Source organism: Schistocerca americana, chromosome 5 (assembly GCF_021461395.2).
Source record: "Schistocerca americana isolate TAMUIC-IGC-003095 chromosome 5, iqSchAmer2.1, whole genome shotgun sequence".
Taxonomy (NCBI): domain Eukaryota; kingdom Metazoa; phylum Arthropoda; class Insecta; order Orthoptera; family Acrididae; genus Schistocerca; species Schistocerca americana.
In genome coordinates this window covers 562571868-562598641 of record NC_060123.1, presented here as the reverse complement: position 1 = coordinate 562598641, position 26774 = coordinate 562571868, and the positions used below count along the sequence as shown (strand labels likewise).

General features: G+C 42.7%; 1 protein-coding gene across 2 annotated transcripts in view; it reads left to right on the top strand.

Moving 5' to 3' along the window:
• Positions 1-7504, top strand: part of LOC124615396 — a 244114-nt gene extending 236610 nt beyond the window's left edge. For both annotated transcript variants that reach the window (XM_047143227.1, XM_047143226.1), the window contains one exon: positions 6551-7504. In XM_047143227.1, coding sequence (XP_046999183.1) covers positions 6551-7106 — 556 coding nt within the window. In that variant the 3' untranslated portion in view covers positions 7107-7504. The remainder of the gene's footprint in view (positions 1-6550) is intronic.
• The last annotated feature ends 19270 nt before the right edge of the window (positions 7505-26774 follow it).

Sequence of the window (26774 nt, the reverse complement as noted above, 5' to 3'; positions counted from 1 at the left end):
AATGATACTTCACCTACAGAGAGCTGTGGTATTGCCCGAGTCTATTGTATACAAAAAAATATTTTAACCTTATTTGAAAATATAATATAATGGGATAGATAAAAAAATCAACTCACAAAGCGGCAGCAAGAGAACATGTACATAAAGGAATTTAAATTTGCAAGGTTTCGGAGCCGTGATAAAATGCTGAGGCTGAAGGAATTAATGTAAATTAAGGCAGGTGGGTGGCAAGAACCAAGGAAATGTTGTAACACTAGTTCCCACCTGTGGTGTTGAGAAACTCGTATTTGAGGGAAGAATCCAGATGGTGTGTGTGATGAAACAGGCAGTGAGGCCATGACTACAGCATGCTCTGCAACAGGATATTGTGTGTTGCCAGTATACACACTCTGCCTATGCCCTTTAATCCTGACTGATATCTTGGTGGTAGTCATGCCAATGTAAGAGGCCAAACATTGTTTACGTAACAGTTGATACATGACCCATGTCATTTCACAGGTGGCTTTCCCTTTGGTAGTATGTATTTTGTCAGTTACTGGGCTGTTACAGGTGGTGCTAGGAGGGTACATAGGGCAAGTCTTACAGTGAGGATGGTCACAGGGTTAGGAACCCTAAGGTAAGGAAAAAGAAGGAGAAGGAGCATAGGATCTGACAGGGTATTGCAGTGATTTGGGGGTGGGAGGGGGGGGAGGGGGGGGGGGGGCAAAGGCTAATCTGGGTGTGGTGGGCAAAATGTCAGACAGAGTAGACCTTATTCCAGGGCATGATTTTAGGAAGTCATAGCCTTGTCATAGTAGCTGATTAATACATTCGAGACCAGAATAATACAGAGTAAGAAGATGTTTACTCCTGTGTACGTCACCTTCAGTGAGGATGAAGTCAACTGCAAACTTCTGTTCACATTAAACCTACTAACAACGAAAGTTACATTCTGTCAGTTTTCAACCTTTCCGTGTCATATATTCCCTCCCATACAGCCTTGGCATTCTAGGCAAACGTTCTTGTTCAGATGCAGATTCTCAATGGCAATACACCGCCATTCTCACCTTAGCTTTCACTGGACCTAATTACCCCACAAGCCCAGTTCAAAAGCTGATTTCCAGGGCCATCAAATCCAATCCTAGTACTGCTGACCGTTGCAAAAAACAACTTAGGGGTACACCTCTTGTCACTCAGTATTATTCTGGTCTTGAATGTATTAATCAGTTACTTTGATAAGGCTGTGACTTCCTAAAATCATGCCCTGAAAAGAGGTCCATTCTGTCTAATATTTTGCCCGTCACACAATAGCTTTATGTCATTCTCTAAATCTCTTGCTATATCCTGTCAGACCCTGTGCTCCTTCTGCACCTATTTCTGTATGGTATGTACCCCTTTGACTGTCTCCACTGTAAGACTTGCCCTATACACTCTCCTCCCACCACCTATACCAGCCCTGTAATTGGCAAAACATATATCTCTGAGACCCCATAGATTGTTTATGAAATGTTACGTAAACAATGTTCGGCCTTTTATATTGGCATGTCTACCACCAAGTTATCAGCTAAGATGAATGGGCATAGGCGGAGAGTGTATACTGGTAACACACAATATCTTGTTGCGGGGCATGTTCCACCACACATGCCATCTGGATGCCCCCACCCCCCCATCAGACACCAGTTTTGTAGAACTCTGCAGCTGGTAACTGGTGTTACAACGTATGCTTGGTTCTCACCATCCACCTGGCTTTAATTTATGTCAGTTTCTTCAGTCACAGCATTTCCTCACAGTAACTACTCCTGTGTCCACTCCCTTTTAGTTTTGTAGATCTTTCCTTTGCAGATCGGTCTATGTTTCCTGCTTCCTACATCGATCACATGTAATGCACTTAGCTTTGTGCTCTTATTAACTCTTGCAACCTGTTTTGTCAGTAATCTCAGACTTGCTTATTATCCTGGCTTCCACTTTTAAGCTCTCAGGTTTTCGAATCTTCCCCAGAGCAGTCTCCAACAAATCAGTGTTTGCTTCTCTTCCCGCCCAGTAAGTCTCCCCTGACCCAAGGCTCTGAGCAACTTTTTCAAACTCTCCCCATTTCCTAAACCTATCAGTCCTTTTCTTCACTGCTCTTCCTTCCCCTTCAACCCCTCCGCTAGAAGAAGGAGCCATTGACTCCAAAAGGTTGCAGATTTAAGTACCCTTATATGTGTTTTCACCGGTCGCGGCTTGGTGAGTAGAGTTTTTATCTATCCCATTACATTATATTTTTAATCACATTTGAATTTTCCTCCTTCGCTAAATTGCATAGAACGTTTTTGCATGTAGTTTGTGCAACCTGTGGTTTTTTATTAATTGGTTCTTTTACTTCAGATCGTGTTCCTTTTTTAATTTCAGTAGACCAGTCTCGCATGTTGAACATATATCTGTATTAGTAGTTTTATATGACAAATTAAAGCAGTGATAGAAAGTATGTTTTTAATTTGGTAAAGAGCTAGTTGGAAAGCCTGATGATTTCCTTATTTATTTATTTATTTTCTGAAATGTTTCCACATTTAGAGTGTATTCAGTTCGAATAGCAAATATCTCTTTTGGACTTTTTCCTTGAATAGTGGTTCTCTCTACACCTGTTTATTTTGATATCATTCTTTATAGCTTATTTAACTTCCTTATCTTTAGTTGTGCTGCAGTCCCGCTCTGAGTTTTCAGTCTATAATCTCGTGTTACATGAAATTTGGTGTTCAAATTTGAGTATCTGTCTTTGGACATCCGTGACATTACCTGAAATGTTACAGCGCATACAACATTGGAACAGTATTCTTCCTTCCTGCCTCTATCTTTAGGTGATGTGATTATCATGTATTTTAACAATAATTTATCTTGTTTCATTGTGTTTAAGTGATGAAAAGTTGTTATATTGCTCTAAGTGAGATCAGCTGCTCTGCGTTCTTTCCTTCCTAAGACTTTTGGGTTTACTGATGTCTACTAGCCCCCATGAACAGCAATAGCTTCCATTTTCTTGTTCTTGTTGGACTTCTTGAATGCTTTCACTGTCGACTTGGACTTCGTACCACCTGAGCACTCTGTTACATGTGTACCATTTCTGAATCACTTGTATTAACCTCCATCTAATAGTTCAACAGCTACTCTTTTAGCACAAACCTCCCTCTGACAAAACTGGCTTGAACTGAGTAATAATTAGGAGGTAATGTAGGTGTGTAAACCACTAATTTGGTGTGTAAACCACTAATTTATTTCTAATGTTGGTTCTGATAGCAAGGGCTTAGCTACAGTTTATGTTCTTTGTATGTCCAAAAAACACTTCTCACGTTGTTATTGATTGTGATGTCCTCCATTGTTATTGATGTCCTAAATTGTTGTTCTCCCTTCCAGGTTTCTCAGAAGCAAAGCGCAGTTTGTGTTTCTTGACTTTGGCTTTGACTTTCTGAGAGCAAATATTGAATTTTGAAAGAACTCTTAGTTTTCATCACCCTATATCAACAGCAAATATTGGCTTGTGACCAGACCATTTCAACAGGACAAACATAGCAAGAACCTTGATTTTTAACTGACTTCTGAAAAAATCTCCTCAATTGTTTACAATTTCTTCATCATATTGCATGTGTAAGGCATTTGGTATGTGAGTTTAGCACAGCGTATGAACTGTGTTACTCTAATCCCAGATCATTTGAACCAAACTTCAGTTTCCTAATCACAGTTACCGTGAGCCAAACATTGATATCTAACTATTGGCCCTTGTAAGTCCACAACATGGGGTAACCAAAGCCACCATGTCTTTATTTTACAATTTCTGACATACGTTTGATAAAATTTCCTTATATGGGAATATATAGTAGTATATCCAACTTTTAACTGAACCAGTTGCTCTCTAAAGTAAAGTACAGATGTTAAAGTTGAAAAATGGCATGAGTAGTCCTGTTTTATGTTAGGTGTAGGAATAATTTTGAGGTACATATATCTTAGTCTTCCTTTTGACATTTCTACCCAATACACTGTATAAGGTTAGGTGATACTTAGATATGATTTTTTTGTGGAAACAGCATTTAGCATTATTTTCTCCAAACTTTCAGAGTCGCTCTAATGTTGGAAACATGGATGATGCAGTTTATATCAGTTATTTGACAACCAAAATATCATACATCACTCTTTTATGTTGAACTAGAGGATTCATATTGGATACTGCATTCACTATTAGAGGCTGTAGTTAAAGAGTTTTGAATATCTATAAAATCTATTCCTTTCAGTCTCCAACAATGGTTTATTCTCACTTTCATTCATTACACCATGTCATTCAGTAGATTTTCATTCCTTGCTACAGAGTAGTTGTTTCTGGCTGCTGGCTGTGATTAGTGGAAAAGGCATTAAGCAGTTAGAGAACAAGTTCATTGAATGGATTTCCTCAGAGACCAGATTGTTTTGCTTCGCCCCCCCCCCCCCCCCCCCACCTCTCCCTGCGGCAGCGGAACTGATCTCAAAAGTTTGTGCATACCGTATATTGTCCCAGCTAGTTAAGAACCATTCCCTGCCATTGAATCCTATTAAATCTGTTTGTAAAAAGGTTTATCAGCTTCCTTCAATAACCCTTGAATCCCTTGAATGTTCACAGATATTATTGTCTATGTACTAGCTGATTATGGAATTCAGTAAACACTGGGAATGTCTCATATATTTCTGTTTTAGTGACACAGTTAAGTTCTTAAGTTAATGAGAGATGGCATTAGGGGAGCAATGAAAGGAGAGTTGACCCTAGTGCGTATCGTTTCGGTATGTTAACAGTCAGTCAGTACTACAATCCTTTGTGCGCCTATCACCAAAGATATGTTTTCCCATGAACCTGTCCTTTGCCATTAATGTCCGATGAATTATAAAGATGTCTCTGGACCTTACAATGTCTAAGCTTCTCAATTCTCACAACACGATATTAATTATGGGTTCGAATCCTTTCTGTGTCTGTTCAACACAAGTTTAGTCTTTTAACGGGCACTATTTTTCACATTTACATTTATTAGCAGAATCACCTTGCCAACAAGTGGCAAAGATACTAGTGTGATAAGGTCCAAACTATTTTCGGTCCCAATGCTCTTTAATAATTCGTATACAGCAAATAAACTCTTAATTCAACATAAAAGTTTTCGTATTGTCAATAAATCTCTTCACAATCATAAGTATACGATTGTAGCTTTTCGTTTAACACGTACAATCACCATACACTTGAATATCAGTGTTCGTAAACCCAGTAACCTCTAATTGACTCACTCTCTGAATTTATCCCAAAATAATCTATTCTCCACAACTCGAATATCTAATCCAGTTCTAAGAATGCAATTTAATTAGGCTTCTAATCCCAAAATTCCAGCTACCACGGAAGAACTGTGAACACACTCGCCACCGGTGAAAACAAAAACTCAAGAGGCCTAACAACATTGCGCATTGGTTTATATATTACATTCAAAACAAAACACAGATCTGTTAGATCTTCCTTGGATGCCCTTTGTACTGCTTTGTGTTACTCTATTTCGAATATCTACTCTTTGTAAAATTTTAACTAACTGTTACTTTGAAATACTACTACCATTTTTGGGCCCTTAGGTCATTTTGTATTACAGAATTTAATCTAATACTCGTTTCTGTATAACCACTCTCTAAAGAGTGGTTACATAGTTAATTGTCAGATTGCAGCATGCATCTCCTTGATGATGCCCAGCATGCTAGCAAGCAGCTGCCCTTCAACTTTTGAATGCTCTGTGAGGTGAATTCTTCACGGAGGCCTATGCTCCCATAGCTATGATGCAAGAACTCAGTGAATGCGATTTTGATGTTCAGCATAATGCATGTGAAAATTTGCCTGCCTATGTGGTGCACACTGCAGAACTACATGAGAAGTTCCTTCACTCAGTATGTGTAACTGTTTGGTGTGTATTATTGACATTAGAGATCATTGTGCCTTACTTTTTTTCTAAGAAACCAAATGTACAATGATGAATTCCCAACTAGTTGTCAGTGTGATTGATAATTTTATTTTGCCCAGTCTTTTAAAAAAAATGATGTTGGGAATGTGTGTCTTCAGCAAGATTGCATCATGGCATACACATTTTGTTGGAAAAGTACTCTGTACACCTGGTCTCTTTGATGGACAATCTTCTGTGGCCGGTGCACTTGCCCAATTTAGCCCTTCGCAACTTTTCTTGTTTTTCAGTTTGGTATCTAAAATTCATTGTTTACACTGTACAGCCAAGGACCTTCATACACTTGAAGGTGAAAATTCACCAAAAAGTAGCTTGTGGACTTCTTGTTATGCTAGAAACTGTCACCCATAACTTCAGAAGTCAAGTAAATCAGTTTACTGACAATACATCACTTGCTTGATATCATATTTAAAAATATGTCATTTTAAATTGCTATTTATGTAGGGGAAGAATAATAAATTAAAACAATAAATATAATTTTCTTTCAAAACAGCAATTTTCATTGTTGCATCCTGTTGTATTTATTTGTGTATAAACATCTGTGTATATGTGTATGTAAAATTAGCATTAATTTACAAAACATTTTGCAGGTTGAAGGTAGAACCAGTTGATGATACAAGGGGTCCAGTATCTGTGGAGGATTGTATGATTACTAAGTGTCTGCCACGTAGTTGGAAATGTTCCGGCAAACCCGTACTGCACACGTGGAATATGCGCAAGAAGGCTGCCACAAAGCATAAATTAGATCCCAAACTCCCTATGATGGAGTGGGAAACACTGATTTCACAGCATCTAGAACAAGAGCCATCAGAAGTTGAAAATGCATCATTCATTGTCCGTATTATTGCTGGAAGCAAAAAGGAGTCTGTTCGCTGTTGCCTCATAGCACACACAGAAGATGCAGCTCTCTATCATATAATTGCCAGAAAGCTCCTTTCACTTATTCCCCTGTGGTTAAATACTGCCTTTGTATCCAGAACTGCATTGAATTACATTCCTGACTTCTCCTTGTCAACTAATACAGATGCAGGAAGTGCCTTGCCTGCTAATGCAAATGTATGTGGTAATACAGAAGAATCATCTGCTGCAGAGATAGTTCTGGAAAAAGGTAACACAGACAAACAAGATGATGATCTGTCCAGTTGAAGCATTCCATTCCAAGTGCTTCATAGCTTTAACAGTGCGATGAAAATTGAAAGTTGGCAGTACTCTCCTCATGGTTACCTCTCTTCCACAGTGAAAACTAATTCTTTCTAATCTTCAGCATTGTGAACAATTAAGTGGTGTTTTCCATGCACAGGTGAGATGAGTAACATTGTGTCATGAATTTTACTCAGGACATTAACGACACTGCAACCATCGTAAGGAATAAATAAAAAATTAAACTAGTCTGCATCAAAACTGTTTCCTTTGGAAATGCTGAAATCCCTTTTGAAACACAGTCTACATGTTTGTAAATAAATATTTGACTGGAAGCTATTTTTCACAAGTATACACAAGCTATTTGTGTAATATTGAAAGATAATTAAATTTCATTGTGTGTATTTGTTTATTTGAAAATTATTTATTAAATGTTCTAGACACCTTCATATGGGACATAGGCTGCAGTGTGGAACATACTGACATTGGTTGGCAACATGGTTGGTCCAGATCAATTAATTAAGTAATTTTATTTGTGTGTTCTGTGGATTATAATTGGAAACTCTAAATATGATGTGTAACAAGTCGGTTTTACATTGATAATAGACATTCTCTCCTAAAACATGTGCACGCACACGCCGACACACACACGCACACACACGCGCGCGCACACACACACACACACACACACACACACACACACACACACACACACACACCTCTCAGATCACATGATTCTGTGCATCCACAGTGGTCAACAACAGTTGTTTTTGGTTGCATTTTGTGCACATTCCACAGCCACAGATTGTTTTTAAACATGCTGAAAATTGGTGCCTTCAAAAATGGATGGAGGAAGTTGTGAATATTTCAGTTGAGTCAAGGCCACTGTAACATGTTCGAGAGAGAGCTTCAACATTTTCTGTGACAACAGGTACATTAAAAAAAGGGGGGCTGGGCTGGAACTTAATCCTAGTCCCAGTCTTTCATGGTCACTACATTACCAGCTGCACTGTTCGTACATATCTCATAAACTAAGTAAGTTTGAATTTATCAGTTAATTCCTTGCATAGCTTCAAAGCTCATACTAAACAGAAATTTCAAATTCATGCAATAAATGGAAATGAAAAGAGTCGTCGTTTGTCTAAATAGCTGGAGAAATTTTTATTCACATCCATATCTTTGCACTTAATAAAAATATGGTTCCACTTTTAACCACTAACATGCCATTACCTCACATTTTATTGTAGCAGATCATATTACAATGACATGTTTATCTATGCATTGGTGACCTCAAATAGCACAATTTTGTAGCATGGAACTTCTAATACATAAACCACCAAATAACACACTTAGGGTTCAGAGTGATTTAATTGGGGTGAGGGAGTTGCTTCAACGGCCTTCTGGCCAGTTTGATGCGACTTGCAGTGAATTCGTTTCCCATGCCAGCCACTTCATCTCAGAGTAGCACTTGCACTCAATGTCCTTAATTATTTGTTGGATATATTCCAGTTTCTGTCTTTCCCCATAGATTTTACTGTTTTCAGTTCCCATGATGAGATGCCTTGATAGCTTGATATTTATGTTGTGACTCGCCGATCATTCAAAGCGCCGCCGCGCAATTACGCGCGTCCTCTACATGCGGCGCTGTCTGCCAGCCATGCAGCAGCTGCGCCACCTAAGCGGCCAGCCGAGCTGCGGCCGCTAGACTGGGACTCAGTGCTCATTCAAATGCTAACGTGTACACATGTCTTGCTTGTCAAATTACTCTGTGACTTATATTTGTTGTGTCGTTCTGAAATATATGTGTTAAACTTGACGTTATAACAATTGGCAACGAGGTAGTGGATTTTTCCTTTTCACCGTTGACCCACAGGGTTCCATGGCTACTGCCGAGGAACTATTGCAAAATCTCCTTGGACAGCAAATGCTTCTAACAGCGTCAAATGCGGTGCATTTCTCGTCGTTGGCTATACCTCCTTTTCCTCCTTACGACAAGACGGCGGAAGACTGGTCTGATTATGAAAAACGTCTTCGACAGCACTTCTTGGCATTTCATGTCACGGACGAACATCCGTGTAAGTCTCTGTTCCTTTCCTGGATTTCACCTCAAATGTATCGGTTGTTGTTGCAATTGGCTCCTTTGAAGGATCCTGCGTCTTTGTCCTTTGCTGAAATGTGCTTACTTCTGTCTGTCTATTTTCAAAAGCAAACGCATGTGGTAGCCTCTTGTGTTGCCTTTTATCATTGTCAAAAACAGCCACATCAATCCTATCGCGCTTGGGCTGCTGAACTTCACGGCCTCAGTCGAAAGTGTCAATTTGTTACTGACGTTCACAAAGAATCCTATGCCGATTCCATGGTACGGGATACTATTATCCGGATGGCGCCCGACAAAGAAGTTCGGCAACGTGCCCTTCAGTTGGCGAATCCGACTCTAGATAAAGTTCTCTCCATTGCGCAGTCTTTTGAAATTTCTCGCGCCGCTGGGGCGCAAATAGAGGCGTGGGGTGATGGCAGGGAAATACAACCTCTGTGCGCTGTTGACGACACGTGCGGCGCATCCCCGCCGGCCGACGTGGCCACAGTGCGCTGCCACGCGCAGCCTCAGCCTAGCCGTAAACAACCCGCTAAGAAACTGCAGCAAAACCCCCGGCAACTTCCTTCATGTCCGCGGTGTTTTACGAAACATTCACGCGAGGATTGTCCCCAACGTTGGGCTGTGTGTCACAATTGCAAAAAGAAAGGTCATGTGTCTTCCTTTTGCAAATCCGACCGTATACGTGATGTTCATGAACATGACGCTGATTCTGATTCTGTGTTGTCTGTCAATTGCACTTCTTCCCTTTCAGGGAAGTTATTCCTCACTGTCCAAAGCCTTAGTCGAGATGTTCGCATGCAAGTGGATACTGGTTCTGCTGCCACTATAATTAATTCTCAGACGTATCTTCAGTTGGGTTCTCCACTCCTGTCACCTGTCACTCGGCAATTACGGACGTACAATAAACAGAAGATTCCTCTCTTGGCACAGTTTAATGCTGAGGTATCTTACAAATCTGTCGTTCGCACTGTTCCCATATTTGTGGTCGACCAGAGCAACGCAGAAAATCTTTTTGGTTTCGATGCCTCTTGCGTTTTTGGGTTCTCCATAGATGACTCTGTCAATATTGTCTCTGATGCTATTCCTTAAGCTCAACTAGATTCCTTGTCGACGACATTTTCGTCCCTTTTTTCTCCTGGATTAGGCTGTGCAAACGACTTTGAAGCTCATATCACGCTCAAACCCACTGCTCGCCCTAAGTTTTTTCGGGCTCGACCCATTCCTGTGGCCCTTCATGATCGGGTAAAACAGGAGTTAGATCGTCTCACTACTTCAGGGGTCTTGCTTCCTGTCACTTCCAGTGAGTGGTCCTCTCCTGTCATTGTCGTTGCTAAGCCAAATGGTGATATTCGTCTCTGTGGCGATTTCAAAGCCACTGTAAATGCTCAATGCCTCATCGACACTTACCCTATGCCCCGTCCTGAAGAACTGTTCACTAAACTTGCTGGAGGCCAGTATTTTTCTAAAATTGACCTGTCAGAAGCTGATCATCAACTTCCTCTCGACGCTGCTTCCTGACAGTTTCTGGTCCTTAACACGCCTTTCGGCCTCTATCTATACCAACGCTTGCCATTTGGGGTTGCTAGCACCCCTGCTCTCTTTCAGCGATTCTTGGAACAATTATTGCTCCCTGTCCCTGGGTGTATCAATTACATGGACGACATTGTTGTCACTGGCTCCACCACTGAAGAACATCTTCAAAATCTCTGCACACTTTTTCATGTCTTACAGACTGCCGGTCTTAAGTGTAATCTTCAGAAATCACAATTTTTTCAGGCATCTATCATGTACTTGGGGTTTCAACTCTCTCGGGATGGTATTCGTCCGCTTCAGCAAACTGTCACTGCGATCGTGCCCTTCCTCACCCTACATCTGTTAAGGAACTGCAGGCCTTCTTGGGGAAAATAGCATACTATCACAAGTTTTTACCGTCTGCAGCTTCAGTGGCTCAGCCGTTGCATCGCCTGTTGCATAAAAACGTGCCTTTTCACTGGTCCGCGTCATGCGAAGCGGCTTTCCAGAAATTGAAGACTATTCTGAAACAGCCCCGTGCCTGGCTACTTATCGACCTGGCCAACATCTTGTTCTTGCCACTGACGCCTCTCAATACAGGGTCGGTGCAGTCCTTGCGCACCGTTTTTTTGACGGTTCGGAACAACCCATTGCTTATGCCTCCAAAACGCTCACGGATGCCCAACAAAAGTATTCTCAAATTGAGAAAGAAGCTTTGACCATTATTTATGCTCTTCATAAGTTTGGTGTTTTTCTCTATGGCTCAAAATTTCATCTTGTTACGGATCACAAACCACTTGTTTCCTTGTTTCATCCATCGTCACTTCCCAACAAGGCTGCACACCACCTCCAGCGTTGGGCTCTTTACTTGTCTCGTTTCAATTATGAGATTCATTTCCAGCCAACGGCTCAACATTCAAATGCTGATGCTCTGTCTCGCCTTCCCATGGGTCCTGATCAGGCACTCAGTAGGGACGAACTTTTGTGTTTCCACCTGGATGTTGCCGAGCAGCGGGTTGTGGACGGGTTCCCCATCACTGGGGACCGGCTGGAGGCTGCTACGGGTTCTGACCCTACCCTCTCCCGGGTTTTACGCTGTATTCAGAAGGGTTGGCCAGATCGCCCGTCCGCTAAGACTTCTGATCCGTTGCGGAACTACTACACTTTGCGCTACCGCCTCACGGCTAGGGATGGTGTTATCCTCCTCTCCACTGACAATGCTTCGCCACGTGTTGTGGTACCTGCGTCTTTGCGTGCTTCGGTCTTGCGCCTCCTTCACCAAGGGCACTAGGGTGTGTGTCGCACAAAATCTCTGGCGCGCCGTCATATGTACTGGCCTGGCATTGACTCTGAAATAGCACACATGGTCGCTGCCTGCGGCCCTTGTGCGTCACAGGCCGCTGCCCCGAAGTCATCTTTGTCACCGTGGCCTTCGCCTGAGAAGCCCTGGGAGCGCATTCATGCTGACTTTGCAGGACTATTTTTAGGTACTTATTGGTTCCTCGTAATTGATGCCTACTCTAACTTTCCTTTCATTGTCCGTCGCACGTCGCCTACCACCGCGGCAACCACCAGTGCTCTCGCCCGCATTTTTTCTTTGGAAGGCCTCCCCTCTTCTCTTGTTACTGATAATGGTCCGCAATTTGCCTCTTCCGAATTTGCGGATTTTTGTGCTCGTCACGGCGTTATGCATGTCATGGCCCCGCTGTTCCATCCACAATCCAACGGTGAGGCTGAACGACTGGTCCGCACATTTAAGGCTCAGATGCGGAAACTTCTGACTTCTTCTGCTGCTGATGATGATGCGCTTCTCCAGTTTCTGGCGTCTTACTGTTTCACCCCCATGGGCGTCCACAGCCCGGCTGAGCTCTTACATGTCCGACAGCCCCGCACGCTACTTCATCTTCTGCGGCCTTCCACCTCACGGCCGCAGGTGCCTTCACTTGGCCGGTTCACAGCCGACGACCTCGTCTGGGTGCGGGGATATGGCAGGCGGCCAAAATGGAGCCCGGGCCGCATCTTAAGATGCCGTGGCAGATGCCTGTATGAAATCCAGACGGACACGGGTGTTGCAGTGCGTCATTCGGACCAGCTTCGGCCTCGTGTGCCAGCAATGCCTGTTCCGAATGCCGCTACACCACCTTTGGCTCTACCTGACGCTCGGGATCTTGGCATCTCTCAATACCCACAACGCAGCCGTCTCACCGTCATCGCGATGCCAGCACAAGAACGGACGCCACCAGGAGATGTGCCCATGCAGGAACCGGATGACCAACCTCTGTCAGAGCATCTCTACTCGCCTCCTCCTCCAACGGACGCCGACACATCGCCCATGTCTCTTGTCATATCAACTGGACTTGCCGCAACGGGCAGATTGGTGCATGGAGCCCCAGCAGATTCGACCCCTACGTCTCCTGTCATCTCAACCCGTTATCATCGGGGACACTTCCGTCCATACGGGAAGCCTCCTCCTCGAGACTTTACGGCGAGTCAAACAGCGCCTATGGATGTTAGCCATCTCCAGGACACCTTCATCAAGACCAGTGCAACAATTTCAAAGGGGGGAAAAGTGTTGTGACTCGCCGATCATTCAAAGCACCGCCGCGCAATTGCGCACGTCCTCTATGTGCGGCACTGTCTGCCAGCCATGCAGCAGCTGCGCCACCTAAGCGGCCAGCCAAGCAGCGGCTGCTAGACTGGGACTCAGTGCTCATTCGAATGCTAACGTGTACACATGTCTTGCTTGTCAAATTACTCTGTGACTTATATGTGTTGTGTCGTTCTGAAATATATGTGTTAAACTTGACGTTATAACAATGTACTTCATTACAACATTGGTACTTTTCAAAGAAAATAATTACCTATGTGTTTAAATATTGAATTACATTGACAGTACATTATTATTTATTATGGAGCCTAACAATGAACTCTGCCACTTGTTTTGAAGTAACAGGAATTTTCAGTCATTGAATGTAGATATTCAGATAATTTGTGGAGAGAGTTGCCAATTAAGTAAGTTTTTAATTTTCGTTTGAATCATTTGAGATTTCCAATTTCTTGCTTTATGAATGTCATTTCAATCCGTGAAGCCTCATATTGTCAGAGTAACCTTCGATGTGCCAACTCCAGATCTCAGTGTAGTCAGGGACTTCCATTTATCATCGTAGCTAGAAGGTAAATTTTTAGGAACACTTTGCCTGCTCCACGGTGTTTCTTTTCACATGCACAGCTATTTCTCTTTGAACAGGAGGTGGTGCTATTGCTGCGGGGTGGTGAAGCCATTCGACTGAAGTAGATGTTCAGCAAACTGTCATATTTTACAGGTGTCATTTAGAGCTATGTCCACCTGTTCAGCACGTGTTGAATTAGACCAAACAGGACATGCATACTCTGCTGGGGAACAGCATAGTACGATTGCAGAAGTTTGTATAGTTTCAAGTTGACTACTCCATTGCGATCCAGCCAGTTTCCACACAAGACTGTTCCTGACAGAAATCTTTGACTTGCAGTTCATGCAGTGCTTCTTGAAAGTAAGAGATCTGTCAAGCAAACTCTACATGTAAATTATTTTTGTATCTTATATCGTGATTGTATAGATCACTGTCAAGCTGGAATTGATTTTTATTGTAAGCAACAAAATCCATTGTGGAATCAATGTATTGGGCACTGCTTGTAAGGATTCCAAGAACCCTAAAAAGCCTTCTGTAAGATGCATGGTTATCTATTTTACATAATATGCTTATTGCTCGCTTCTGCTGGAGGGGGGGGGGGGGGGGGGGGAAGAAAAAGTTCAAGATTAGCTTATCTCTGTGAACATGGTCTAATAGCTTTTTGTCCTTCCCCCAGTGTCTGTCTGTCTCTCTCTCTCTCTCTCTCTCTCTCTCTCTCTCTTTCTGTGTGTGTGTGTGTGTGTGTGTGTGTGGGTGGGTGTGGGTGTGGGTGTGGGTGTGTGTGTGTGTGTGTGTGTGGGTGGGTGTGGGTGGACACATGATTTAAAGTGTGTTACATTTGAAGTAAGAATCGTGACTCCACTAAATAGTGGTTTGAAAAAAGAAAAGAAAACTGTAATTGAAGCTACGTACTTTACAATTAGCTGAAAGCATCAAATCAAGAGTGTAGGTGCTAGTAATGTAAGAAAGGAGGGAGGATAAATTAGTGATAAAGGCCGTTCAAAATTACTTTTAATATGGGTCCAACCATAATTGTATTTTGTAGTTGTGTATGTGGCTGATCAGTGTGTATCTGTAAAGAACAAACTATATCAAACTACAAAATGGTTGTCAGAAAAATGTTTGAAACCTGAAATGTTCAGAAATGAAAATAAATAAGACAGGGTAAAGAAAAAGAAAACAGCATGATAAACAGCTAACTCCACAACAGATTGGCTGAAAAGGTAGCGGAACTGTATAAGAATGGTAGGGTAGTTTCCATGTGGTAAGAATAAGATGACTGTGACTGGAAAAAAGATGTTCAACAGATATGATGTTGTTGTGGTTGACTCATTTTATGCATCTCTCCATGCCAAGTAGAGTAAAATGTCACTTGATGAAGTGACGTGTTGCACAAGCATTTTTCGAACTAATGAATGATGATCACCACTGCTGAAAGTTTATTTTCATTATGAATTAGATAATCTACTCTTTGGATGTATGTTTTATTTATGCACATTTATTATGAAATGGATGGACGCAGTGTATCTGCAAGCCAGGAAGATGTTAGACATTATACAATATTCACAGTCCCTGCTGGTCAGGCAGTTTTTCCACTTCATCGGGTCCTGCCTCGGAGATACAGTGTGAGCCATGGAGGAAGAATGGCCATGACAGTGCCTATAATGTCATGAGAACAAGAGAAAACTTGTTATATACTCACTTAGTTGGAATCTGTTGAAAAAGACCATTTTTGGACTTTTGCCCCTATCAATGTAAGGGTGATGTTCCGAATATTGAAGCAATTTTATAATTCATGACCATTGTAACAAGAGGACAATATCCGATAAATTGTTTATGAGAAGTCTCGCATTTATTTTGACAATCAAATGGTGAATTTGTACTCTTTAACTTCTAACAGTAAGTGCAGCTCTTCAAGAAATAAAGTTTGATTGCAAGAGATTGTAAAGTGTGCTGAAATAATGTGAGCAAGATTGAACAATAGGAAGTCTTAGCTCCCAATCAGGCTTTACTTCGCCACCCAATATGGTAAAGAACCAGCAGAACATCACATGTGGTGACCATGACAGTATCCAGAACAAATACAGCTGAAAGTAAGTAAAATTTACAAAGAACAATGATAGTAAACAGAAACTTGAAATTTTAAAGCGAATTGGTGAATTTTGAATATGCGGATTTCTGGGCATTGATATCTGTTGTCAGTAGTAATGCAGGTCAACAGCCAAGTTGAGACTGCAGTGCAAAATTAATTGCTAGCACTGAATCCAGAATTCTGAAGAAGTTTGGTTAGTCGATGAGCTATTATTAAATTGTTCTACTACAACTATGATGGAGAAGAAAGTAACTAGTCCATGAGTTGGAAGATTTCGACTATGACTACAGATGACTTTGTTGTATTAATCACACAGAAAGTCCACAACAGCAGTTACGGATCGCAGCTGCAACTAGTCAATCTGCAGCAATGGCAGTGTCATCAGCACACTCACTTAAAAGTGATGCAACACAGCTTAAACACTTTTCCAGTTTTCCGTTCAGCATCTACATGGGGCAAGATTCTGGTGAGCCACATAATATCCAAGTTGATAGCCTCCAGAAGTTTTTCCCTGGTGGTGATTGTGTTGTGTGGCAGACTATTCTCGTAGATATTATACATGTGATGATGAGAAAAATGGATGTGGATGTACCTGTTTGATTTTGAACATTTAGTACACAATTAGACCTAAAGGAGCTAACTGCTGGTGTAAAACCAGTGAACACAACACTAGAACAGCATATCAATAAATGATGTAAGGAAAAGCAAGAAATCCGGCCTAGCAAATTGCAGTCACAGACAAAACTTTCCACCTTACCAGAGGAGCTAAATTCAGAAATATTGAAACAGTGAATGAGCATTTTAAGGGATTTAACATAATACATGTTCAACTCTCCGGCACTCAAAAGGGTTGAGAGTGTTGGGGCAAAGCAACGATTCAGATATTGCTGTTGTTTTAGGCGCTATACTTGCCAATTTGGAGGGGTGAGGGTTTGACTTAGATGATAATAAGGTACGAGAAAAGATGGAATCATCTGTGGATACATGTGTTGCAGAAACAGATAGAACTGAGAGTGAACTACAGAAAATTTGGGATGAATTAATCTCTTAGGAGGTACATAATCTAAGTGTTGATACCACAGCACAGATAGACAGATTGCGGAAGGAACAGGTGGTGGCTATGGGAGCCCTAATGACAGTAGTTTCTGAAGTAACAAAATCTTATGAAGTAAATTTTAAGCAAACACTTATTCTTCCCTTGGTGTGCGATAAAGTATGCCATGCTTGGAAAAGTAGCTTTTAAAGATGTTTAAACTGCAATGAATATGCTGATGAAGATTTAAGCACAGACTGTGTCAGGAGAGGTGTGGGATGTGAGTGGCTGTATTTGATTGTTTGGCAACGGCCTTGCCACAGTGGATACACCGGTTTCCATCAGATCACTGAAGTTAAGCACTGTCAGGTGTGGCCGGTACTTGGATGGGTGACTATCCGGACTGCCATGCACTGTTGCCATTTTTCGGGGTGTACTCAGCCTTGTGGTGCCAATTGAGGAGCTACTCGACCGAATAGTAGCAGCTCCTGTCAAAGAAAACCATCATAATGACCGTAAGAGCGGTGTGCTGACCACACGCCCCTCCTATCCGCATTCTCAGCTGAGGATGACATGGCGATCGGATGGTCCCGATGGGCCACTTGTGGTCTGAAGTCGGAGTGCTTACTAGTTTGTTTGTTATCCATATAACAGTTAGTTTTCATACATTGTCATAGATTTTAGTTCATGTATACAAAGGTTTAGTTAATGTACATAAGTGCACACACACACAATGATATAAATACAGGGCTATTACAAATGATTGAAGCGATTTCATAAATTCACTGTAGCTCCATTCATTGACATATGGTCACGACACACCACAGATACGTAGAAAAACTCGTAAAGTTTTGTTCGGCTCAAGCCGCACTTCAGGTTTCTGCCGCCAGAGCGTTCCAGAGCGCAGTGAGACAAAATGGCAACAGGAGCCGTGAAAGCGTATGTCGTGCTTGAAATGCACTCACATCAGTCAGTCATAACAGTGCAACGACACTTCAGGACGAAGTTCAACAAAGATCCACAAACTGCTAACTCCATTCGGCGATGGTATGCGCAGTTTAAAGCTTCTGGATGCCTCTGTAAGGGAAAATCAACGGGTCGGCCTGTAGTGAGCGAAGAAACGGTTGAACGCGTGCGGGCAAGTTTCACGCGTAGCCCGCGGAAGTCGACGAATAAAGCAATCATGGAGCTAAACGTACCACAGCTGACGGTTTGGAAAATCTTACGGAAAAGACTAAAGGAGAAGCCTTACCATTTATAATTGCTACAAGCCCTGACACCCGATGACAAAGTCAAACGCTTTGAATTTTCGGCGCGGTTGCAACAGCTCATGGAAGAGGATGCGTTCAGTGCGAAACTTATTTTCAGTGATGAAGCAACATTTTTTCTTAATGGTGAAGTGAGCAGACACAATGTGCGAATCTGGGCGGTAGAGAATCCTCACGCATTCGTGCAGCAAATTCGCAATTCACCAAAAGTTAACGAGTTTTGTGCAGTCTCACGGTTTAAAGTTTATGGCCCCTTTTTCTTCTGCGAAAAAAATGTTACAGGACACATGTATCTGGACATGCTGGAAAATTGGCTCATGCCACAACTGGAGACCGACAGCGCCGACTTCATCTTTCAACAGGATGGTGCTCCACCGCACTTCCATCATGATGTTCGGCATTTCTTAAACAGGAGATTGGAAAACCGATGGATCGGTCGTGGTGGAGATCATGATCAGCAATTCATGTCATGGCCTCCACGCTCTCCCGACTTAACCCCATGCGATTTCTTTCTGTGGGGTTATGTGAAAGTTTCAGTGTTTAAACCTCCTCTACCAAGAAATGTGCCAGAACTGCGAGCTCGCATCAACGATGCTTTTGAACTCATTGATGGGGACATGCTGCGCCGAGTGTGGGAGGAACTTGATTATCGGCTTGATGTCTGCCGAATCACTAAAGGGGCACATATCAAACATTTGTGAATGCCTAAAAAAACTTTTTGAGTTTTTGTATGTGTGTGGAGCGTGGAATGTCAGATCCCTTAATCGGGCAGGTAGGTTAGAAAATTTAAAAAGGGAAATGGATAGGTTGAAGTTAGATATAGTGGGAATTAGTGAAGTTCGGTGGCAGGAGGAACAAGACTTCTGGTCAGGTGACTACAGGGTTATAAACACAAAATCAAATAGGGGTAATGCAGGAGTAGGTTTAATAATGAATAGGAAAATAGGAATGCGGGTAAGCTACTACAAACAGCATAGTGAACGCATTATTGTGGCCAAGATAGATACGAAGCCCACACCTACTACAGTAGTACAAGTTTATATGCCAACTAGCTCTGCAGATGACGAAGAAATTGAAGAAATGTATGATGAAATAAAAGAAATTATTCAGATTGTGAAGGGAGACGAAAATTTAATAGTCATGGGTGACTGGAATTCGAGTGTAGGAAAAGGGAGAGAAGGAAACATAGTAGGTGAATATGGATTGGGGGACAGAAATGAAAGAGGAAGCCGCCTGGTAGAATTTTGCACAGAGCACAACATAATCATAACTAACACTTGGTTTAAGAATCATGAAAGAAGGTTGTATACATGGAAGAACCCTGGAGATACTAAAAGGTATCAGATAGATTATATAATGGTAAGACAGAGATTTAGGAACCAGGTTTTAAATTGTAAGACATTTCCAGGGGCAGATGTGGACTCTGACCACAATCTATTGGTTATGACCTGTAGATTAAAACTGAAGAAACTGCAAAAAGGTGGGAATTTAAGGAGATGGGACCTGGATAAACTGAAAGAACCAGAGGTTGTACAGAGATTCAGGGAGAGCATAAGGGAGCAATTGACAGGAATAGGGGAAATAAATACAGTAGAAGAAGAATGGGTAGCTTTGAGGGATGAAGTAGTGAAGGCAGCAGAGGATCAAGTAGGTAAAAAGACGAGGGCTAGTAGAAATCCTTGGGTAACAGAAGAAATATTGAATTTAATTGATGAAAGGAGAAAATATAAAAATGCGGTAAGTGAAACAGGCAAAAAGGAATACAAACGTCTCAAAAACGAGATCGACAGGAAGTGCAAAATGGCTAAACAGGGATGGCTAGAGGACAAATGTAAGGATGTAGAGGCCTATCTCACTAGGGGTAAGATAGATACCGCCTACAGGAAAATTAAAGAGACCTTTGGAGATAAGAGAACGACTTGTATGAATATCAAGAGCTCAGATGGAAACCCAGTTCTAAGCAAAGAAGGGAAAGCAGAAAGGTGGAAGGAGTATATAGAGGGTCTATACAAGGGCGATGTACTTGAGGACAATATTATGGAAATGGAAGAGGATGTAGATGAAGATGAAATGGGAGATACGATACTGCGTGAAGAGTTTGACAGAGCACTGAAAGACCTGAGTCGAAACAAGGCCCCCGGAGTAGACAATATTCCATTGGAACTACTGACGGCCGTGGGAGAGCCAGTCCTGACAAAACTCTACCATCTGGTGAGCAAGATGTATGAAACAGGCGAAATACCCTCAGACTTCAAGAAGAATATAATAATTCCAATCCCAAAGAAAGCAGGTGTTGACAGATGTGAAAATTACCGAACAATCAGTTTAATAAGCCACAGCTGCAAAATACTAACACAAATTCTTTACAGACGAATGGAAAAACTAGTAGAAGCCAACCTCGGGGAAGATCAGTTTGGATTCCGTAGAAACACTGGAACACGTGAGGCAATACTGACCTTACGACTTATCTTAGAAGAAAGATTAAGGAAAGGCAAACCTACGTTTCTAGCATTTGTAGACTTAGAGAAAGCTTTTGACAATGTTGACTGGAATACTCTCTTTCAAATTCTGAAGGTGGCAGGGGTAAAATACAGGGAGCGAAAGGCTATTTACAGTTTGTACAGAAACCAGATGGCAGTTATAAGAGTCGAGGGACATGAAAGGGAAGCAGTGGTTGGGAAGGGAGTAAGACAGGGTTGTAGCCTCTCCCCGATGTTGTTCAATCTGTATATTGAGCAAGCAGTAAAGGAAACAAAAGAAAAATTCGGGGTAGGTATTAAAATTCATGGAGAAGAAATAAAAACTTTGAGGTTCGCCGATGACATTGTGATTCTGTCAGAGACAGCAAAGGACTTGGAAGAGCAGTTGAATGGAATGGACAGTGTCTTGAAAGGAGGATATAAGATGAACATCAACAAAAGCAAAACAAGGATAATGGAATGTAGTCTAATTAAGTCGGGTGATGGTGAGGGAATTAGATTAGGAAATGAGGCACTTAAAGTAGTAAAGGAGTTTTGCTATTTGGGGAGCAAAATAACTGATGATGGTCGAAGTAGAGAGGATATAAAATGTAGGCTGGCAATGGCAAGGAAAGCGTTTCTGAAGAAGAGAAATTTGTTAACATCCAGTATTGATTTAAGTGTCAGGAAGTCATTTCTGAAAGTGTTTGTATGGAGTGTAGCCATGTATGGAAGTGAAACATGGACGATAAATAGTTTGGACAAGAAGAGAATAGAAGCTTTCGAAATGTGGTGCTACAGAAGAATGCTGAAGATTAGATGGGTAGATCACATAACTAATGAGGAAGTATTGAATAGGATTGGGGAGAAGAGAAGTTTGTGGCACAACTTGACCAGAAGAAGGGATCTGTTGGTAGGACATGTTCTGAGGCATCAAGGGATCACCAATTTAGTGTTGGAGGGCAGCGTGGAGGGTAAAAATCGTAGAGGGAGACCAAGAGATGAATACACTAAGCAGATTCAGAAGGATGTAGGTTGCAGTAGGTACTGGGAGATGAAAAAGCTTGCACAGGATAGAGTAGCATGGAGAGCTGCATCAAACCAGTCTCAGGACTGAAGACCACAACAACAAAAACAATGTGTGTGCAAAGCATTGTGAAAATATCTCAAATAATAAAGTTATTGTAGAGCTGTGAAATCGCTTCAATCATTTCTAATAACCCTGTAGTGAGGTTCAGAAAGTACCATTTTTTGTTGCCTAAAAGTGTGCTGTATACAATGTTTTACACAGAGACATTATGACTTGAAATATAAAGGCATACATTGATATAGTGTGTGAAGATGAGAAATTATCCCTTTTTTGGTTGCAAAGAGCAAACTTATGCTGTATACACTGTTTTAGAAAGATATATTATAACTTGAAATCTTCTACTGAATAACAGCTTTTTCTGTTAATAAATGCACAAGTTTAGTCTTTAAGGTGTCTAATTAAACTGTCTTGAGATAAGATGGTTAGCTACCACGCTTACTGCCTTTTTTTGTAGTCTCAAGAGCTTGTCTGTGTATACAGATGGTACCTCACTCCGTATCTCAATACCATACTGAAGATGATGTATCACTCCGCAGTATATTTGTCTCAAGCTATCATGGTCCAGGAGGGCTGAGACCCATTTCAGTAGATACGCATTTGTACTGCTTTTCTTAAAAATATGCTCTTTATGTTCTTTCCATGACAGGTGTTCGTCAACAATTATTCCCAAAAAAAGGGCCAATGAAAGTGTAAATTGAGTACTTTCATGTTCTGACTATAGCTAAGCATAAATTGCATTTTCACAATCTTCCTTTATTTACAAGTAGCACATTTGCAATAAAATAACTTGACAGAATTATAATTGATTTCACTATTGTTTGTAGTAGTCTGCATATCACAGTCCTGCCACACCACATTGAAGTATCTTATGGGTTGATTTGGTTGTTACCAGCTGTTCGTTGCTTTTATAAGTTAGCTTGACACACTGTTTCCTGTCTTTCATATAGGAGGTAAGCAATTGTGAGGCTACCCCTCTCATTCCATATGCTTTTAATTTATGTAACAGAATTGTTTGATTCACAGTATCAGTAGTTTTACTCATATCCAGGAAAGTGCCTGTTACCTTGTTTCCTTCATCTAGGTTATTTAATATTTCACATATAAAAAGTTGCTACAGCTGTTACAGTAGATCTTCCTTTTCTAAAACCATGTTGTAGATTGTTGTATGGGTTTTGTATTATGAAATATGCCTCAAATTGATTTAATAGTACTTGCTCTAGTAATTTCCCAAGCCCTGAAGTTAATTATATTGGCCTTTAGTTTTGCTTGTCAGTTTTAATGCTCTTTTTATACACTGGTAGGATTCCAATGATTTTCAAAAGATAAGGGAATTTCTGTGGCAAAGGGAGATACACTCCTGGAAATTGAAATAAGAACACTGTGAATTCATTGTCCCAGGAAGGGGAAACTTTATTGACACATTCCTGGGGTCAGATACATCACATGATCACACTGACAGAACCACAGGCACATAGACACAGGCAACAGAGCATGCACAATGTCGGCACTAGTACAGTGTATATCCACCTTTCGCGGCAATGCAGGCTGCTATTCTCCCATGGAGACGATCGTAGAGATGCTGGATGTAGTCCTGTGGAACGGCTTGCCATGCCATTTCCACCTGGCGCCTCAGTTGCACCAGCGTTCGTGCTGGACGTGCAGACCGCGTGAGACGACGCTTCATCCAGTCCCAAACATGCTCAATGGGGGACAGATCCGGAGATCTTGCTGGCCAGGGTAGTTGACTTACACCTTCTAGAGCACGTTGGGTGGCACGGGATACATGCGGACGTGCATTGTCCTGTTGGAACAGCAAGTTCCGTTGCCGGTCTATGAATGGTAGAACGATGGGTTCGATGACGGTTTGGATGTACCGTGCACTATTCAGTGTCCCCTCGACAATCACCAGTGGTGTACGGCCAGTGTAGGAGATCGCTCCCCACACCATGATGCCGGGTGTTGGCCGTGTGTGCCTCGGTCGTATGCAGTCCTGATTGTGGCGCTCACCTCCACGGCACCAAACACGCATACGACCATCATTGGCACCAAGGCAGAACCGACTCTCATCGCTGAAGACGACACGTCTCCATTCGTCCCTCCATTCACGCCTGTCGCGACACCACTGGAGGCGGGCTGCACGATGTTGGGGCGTGAGCGGAAGACGGCCTAACGGTGTGCGGGACCGTAGCCCAGCTTCATGGAGACGGTTGCGAATGGTCCTCGCCGATACCCCAGGAGCAACAGTGTCCCTAATTTGCAGGGAAGTGGCGGTGCGGTCCCCTACGGCACTGCGTAGGATCCTACGGTCTTGGCGTGCATCCGTGCGTCGCTGCGGTCCGGTCCCAGGTCGACGGGCACGTGCACCTTCCGCCGACCACTGGCGACAACATCGATGTACTGTGGAGACCTCACGCCCCACGTGTTGAGCAATTCGGCGGTACGTCCACCCGGCCTCCCGCATGCCCACTATACGCCCTCGCTCAAAGTCCGTCAACTGCACATACGGTTCACGTCCACGCTGTCGCGGCATGCTACCAGTGTTAAAGACTGCGATGGAGCTCCGTATGCCACGGCAAACTGGCTGACAATGACGGCGGCGGTGCACAAATGCTGCGCAGCTAGCGCCATTCGACGGCCAACACCGCGGTTCCTGGTGTGTCCGCTGTGCAGTGCGTGTGATCATTGCTTGTACAGCCCTCTCACAGTGTCCGGAGCAAGTATGGTGGGTCTGACACACCGGTGTCAATGTGTTCTTTTTTCCATTTCCAGGAGTGTATTTATTAGATGTGTTAGAGGATTCACTAATTCTTCTCTGCATTCCTTTAGCAGCTTAGGCAAAATGTCATCCCAGCTACAAGACATTATAGCGTGAAGTTTTGAAATGATTTCTGGTAGGCCAATCTCAGTACTGCCATGGATGACAAAAAGATTGGCTAGTATTTGTAACATTTAAATTGCATGCCCAGTCATGTCTTCCATTTGTGCCAATTGTACTAAACATTTGTATGAATTTCTCACGTTTCTTTCTGGTCAGATGTTATATCTTCATTTTCATTTAATGTTATGCTGGTGTATTCATGAGATTGCTGTTTCCCATATTCTTTATACATTATTTTTCAGCCTGTTTTGCTGATGTAAGTTGAGTTGCTTATTTGATAGGTATATCTATGAGCTATAAGGTTAGTCATAGAATCTCCATATTTTTTCTGAGCATTTTGTATTTTGTTAAATAGTATTGTAGTTTAATATCTGTAAAAAGTATGTAACAGTCTTCATGTTTTCTCTCAGTTCAATTTTTTCAGAAGGGAAACTCTCGGCTTCGTGATTAATAATTAATAGTGTAGCGGCACCACCATTTAGGACAGGGAAAGTTAGTTTTATGCAATATTCTGACCACAAGTTACAGCCAGGTGCGGGCCAGATTGCAGTGAGTTACGCATACCAATGGTTGCGAAGTAGAATGGACGTCACAGAGCTGTTGAACCACTGAAAAGCATAAACACAGCGGGTCGCATGGCGCAAGCTACAGGCAGAAGGGGCCCACTGACACAACTGGGGTGTTGTGATTACGTGACTTGGAGCAGTGCATTAGCAAAACAGAGGTGCACAGCTGCGTATAAATAGGTGCCAATTTTCTAACAAGGCATTGAAGTCTTGACAGCTCTCCTGGGCGACAGTGTATGTCACACCACCAGCTTCACGCAGAGCAGATGGGGCGCCGGCATTCCAGTCCAGGGTGGGTCACTGGTTCGACCTTCTGAGGCCAACGCAGGGCATTCAAGTGTGGCAGCTCTCCTGGACAGCGGGGCGTATCACACCACCGGGCTACATGCAGCAACAGATGGGGCACCAGCGTCCCAGTCCACGGCGTATTGATGGTTCAACCCCCTGAGGCTGACGTGGGGTCTGTAGCCAGCCAGTCAGCGGTGGGCCATTCCGCAGCTCGCTACCACTAGCTACTCCAGCGAGGAAGGGCGCAGCGGGCCGCTCGGCGTCGCCCAGCGAAGCAGCGCTGAGTCAATGGGGAAGAAGACGGCTGAGCCGGCCGCTGGCGCAGCCCTGACAACGCAGCCCTACAAGGCCGACACACTGCAGAGTGTTGCACTGGGTCTCTGGGGCTGTGGCCTCAGCATTGTGGGGCGCTGTGACAGGGACCAAGGTGCACAGAGCACTGTAGCGAAAACGAATAAATCATTTGGAAAGTTCTTGCCGAGTTTTAATACGGCTACTCCTGGCACCTACCCACTACATTTGGTGTCTTCCCGCTACATTTGGTTATCCTGATATGTTCGGTGGCAGAAGTCACCACTACATTTGGTGCCAGAATAGTGGATGTCGTCTGTACAGTACAACGTTCGAGCCACCGCCTGCATTACGGTCACAAGATGTGGTGAGTTTTGATCAGTTTTCTTTTGAGTATTGGACTTTTTTTTTTTTTCAAGTTTGGCCCCTGGCAAGCCACATTTTAGGTGTTTTGCGTGGGCATGGTAGTTTTTGTTGCCAGAGTAAATGTAGTGTATTTTGGGCAGTAAGATTCTTTTTTCCCGTGCCATTTAATTACTTTTGTATTGGTTTGTATATGATGTTACCGAGTATGATGATACTGAGGTGTAGGGAGTCGGGTTATTCTTGTACTTAAATGTTTTGTTTCAGGACTAACTGGGAACGAAAGCAACACAATGGGAGAGTCAAGGACGCAATGTGTGTCGGAACCAGAAGCGCTGCGGATTTTGATGGAAAAGATAGCACAGTTGACAGTGGACAATAAGCAGTTGAGAAATGAATTAACATCTAGAAGTGAGCGGGAAACCGCATCTGATCAGTCGTTGTTGCCTAGGGTGCAGGAGATTGATTCATCTGTTGCGTATTTGATAATTCCGTTTTCTGGCAAGGCACTTGAGTCGAAACAGGGCCCCGGGAGTAGACAACATTCCATTGGAACTAGTGACGGC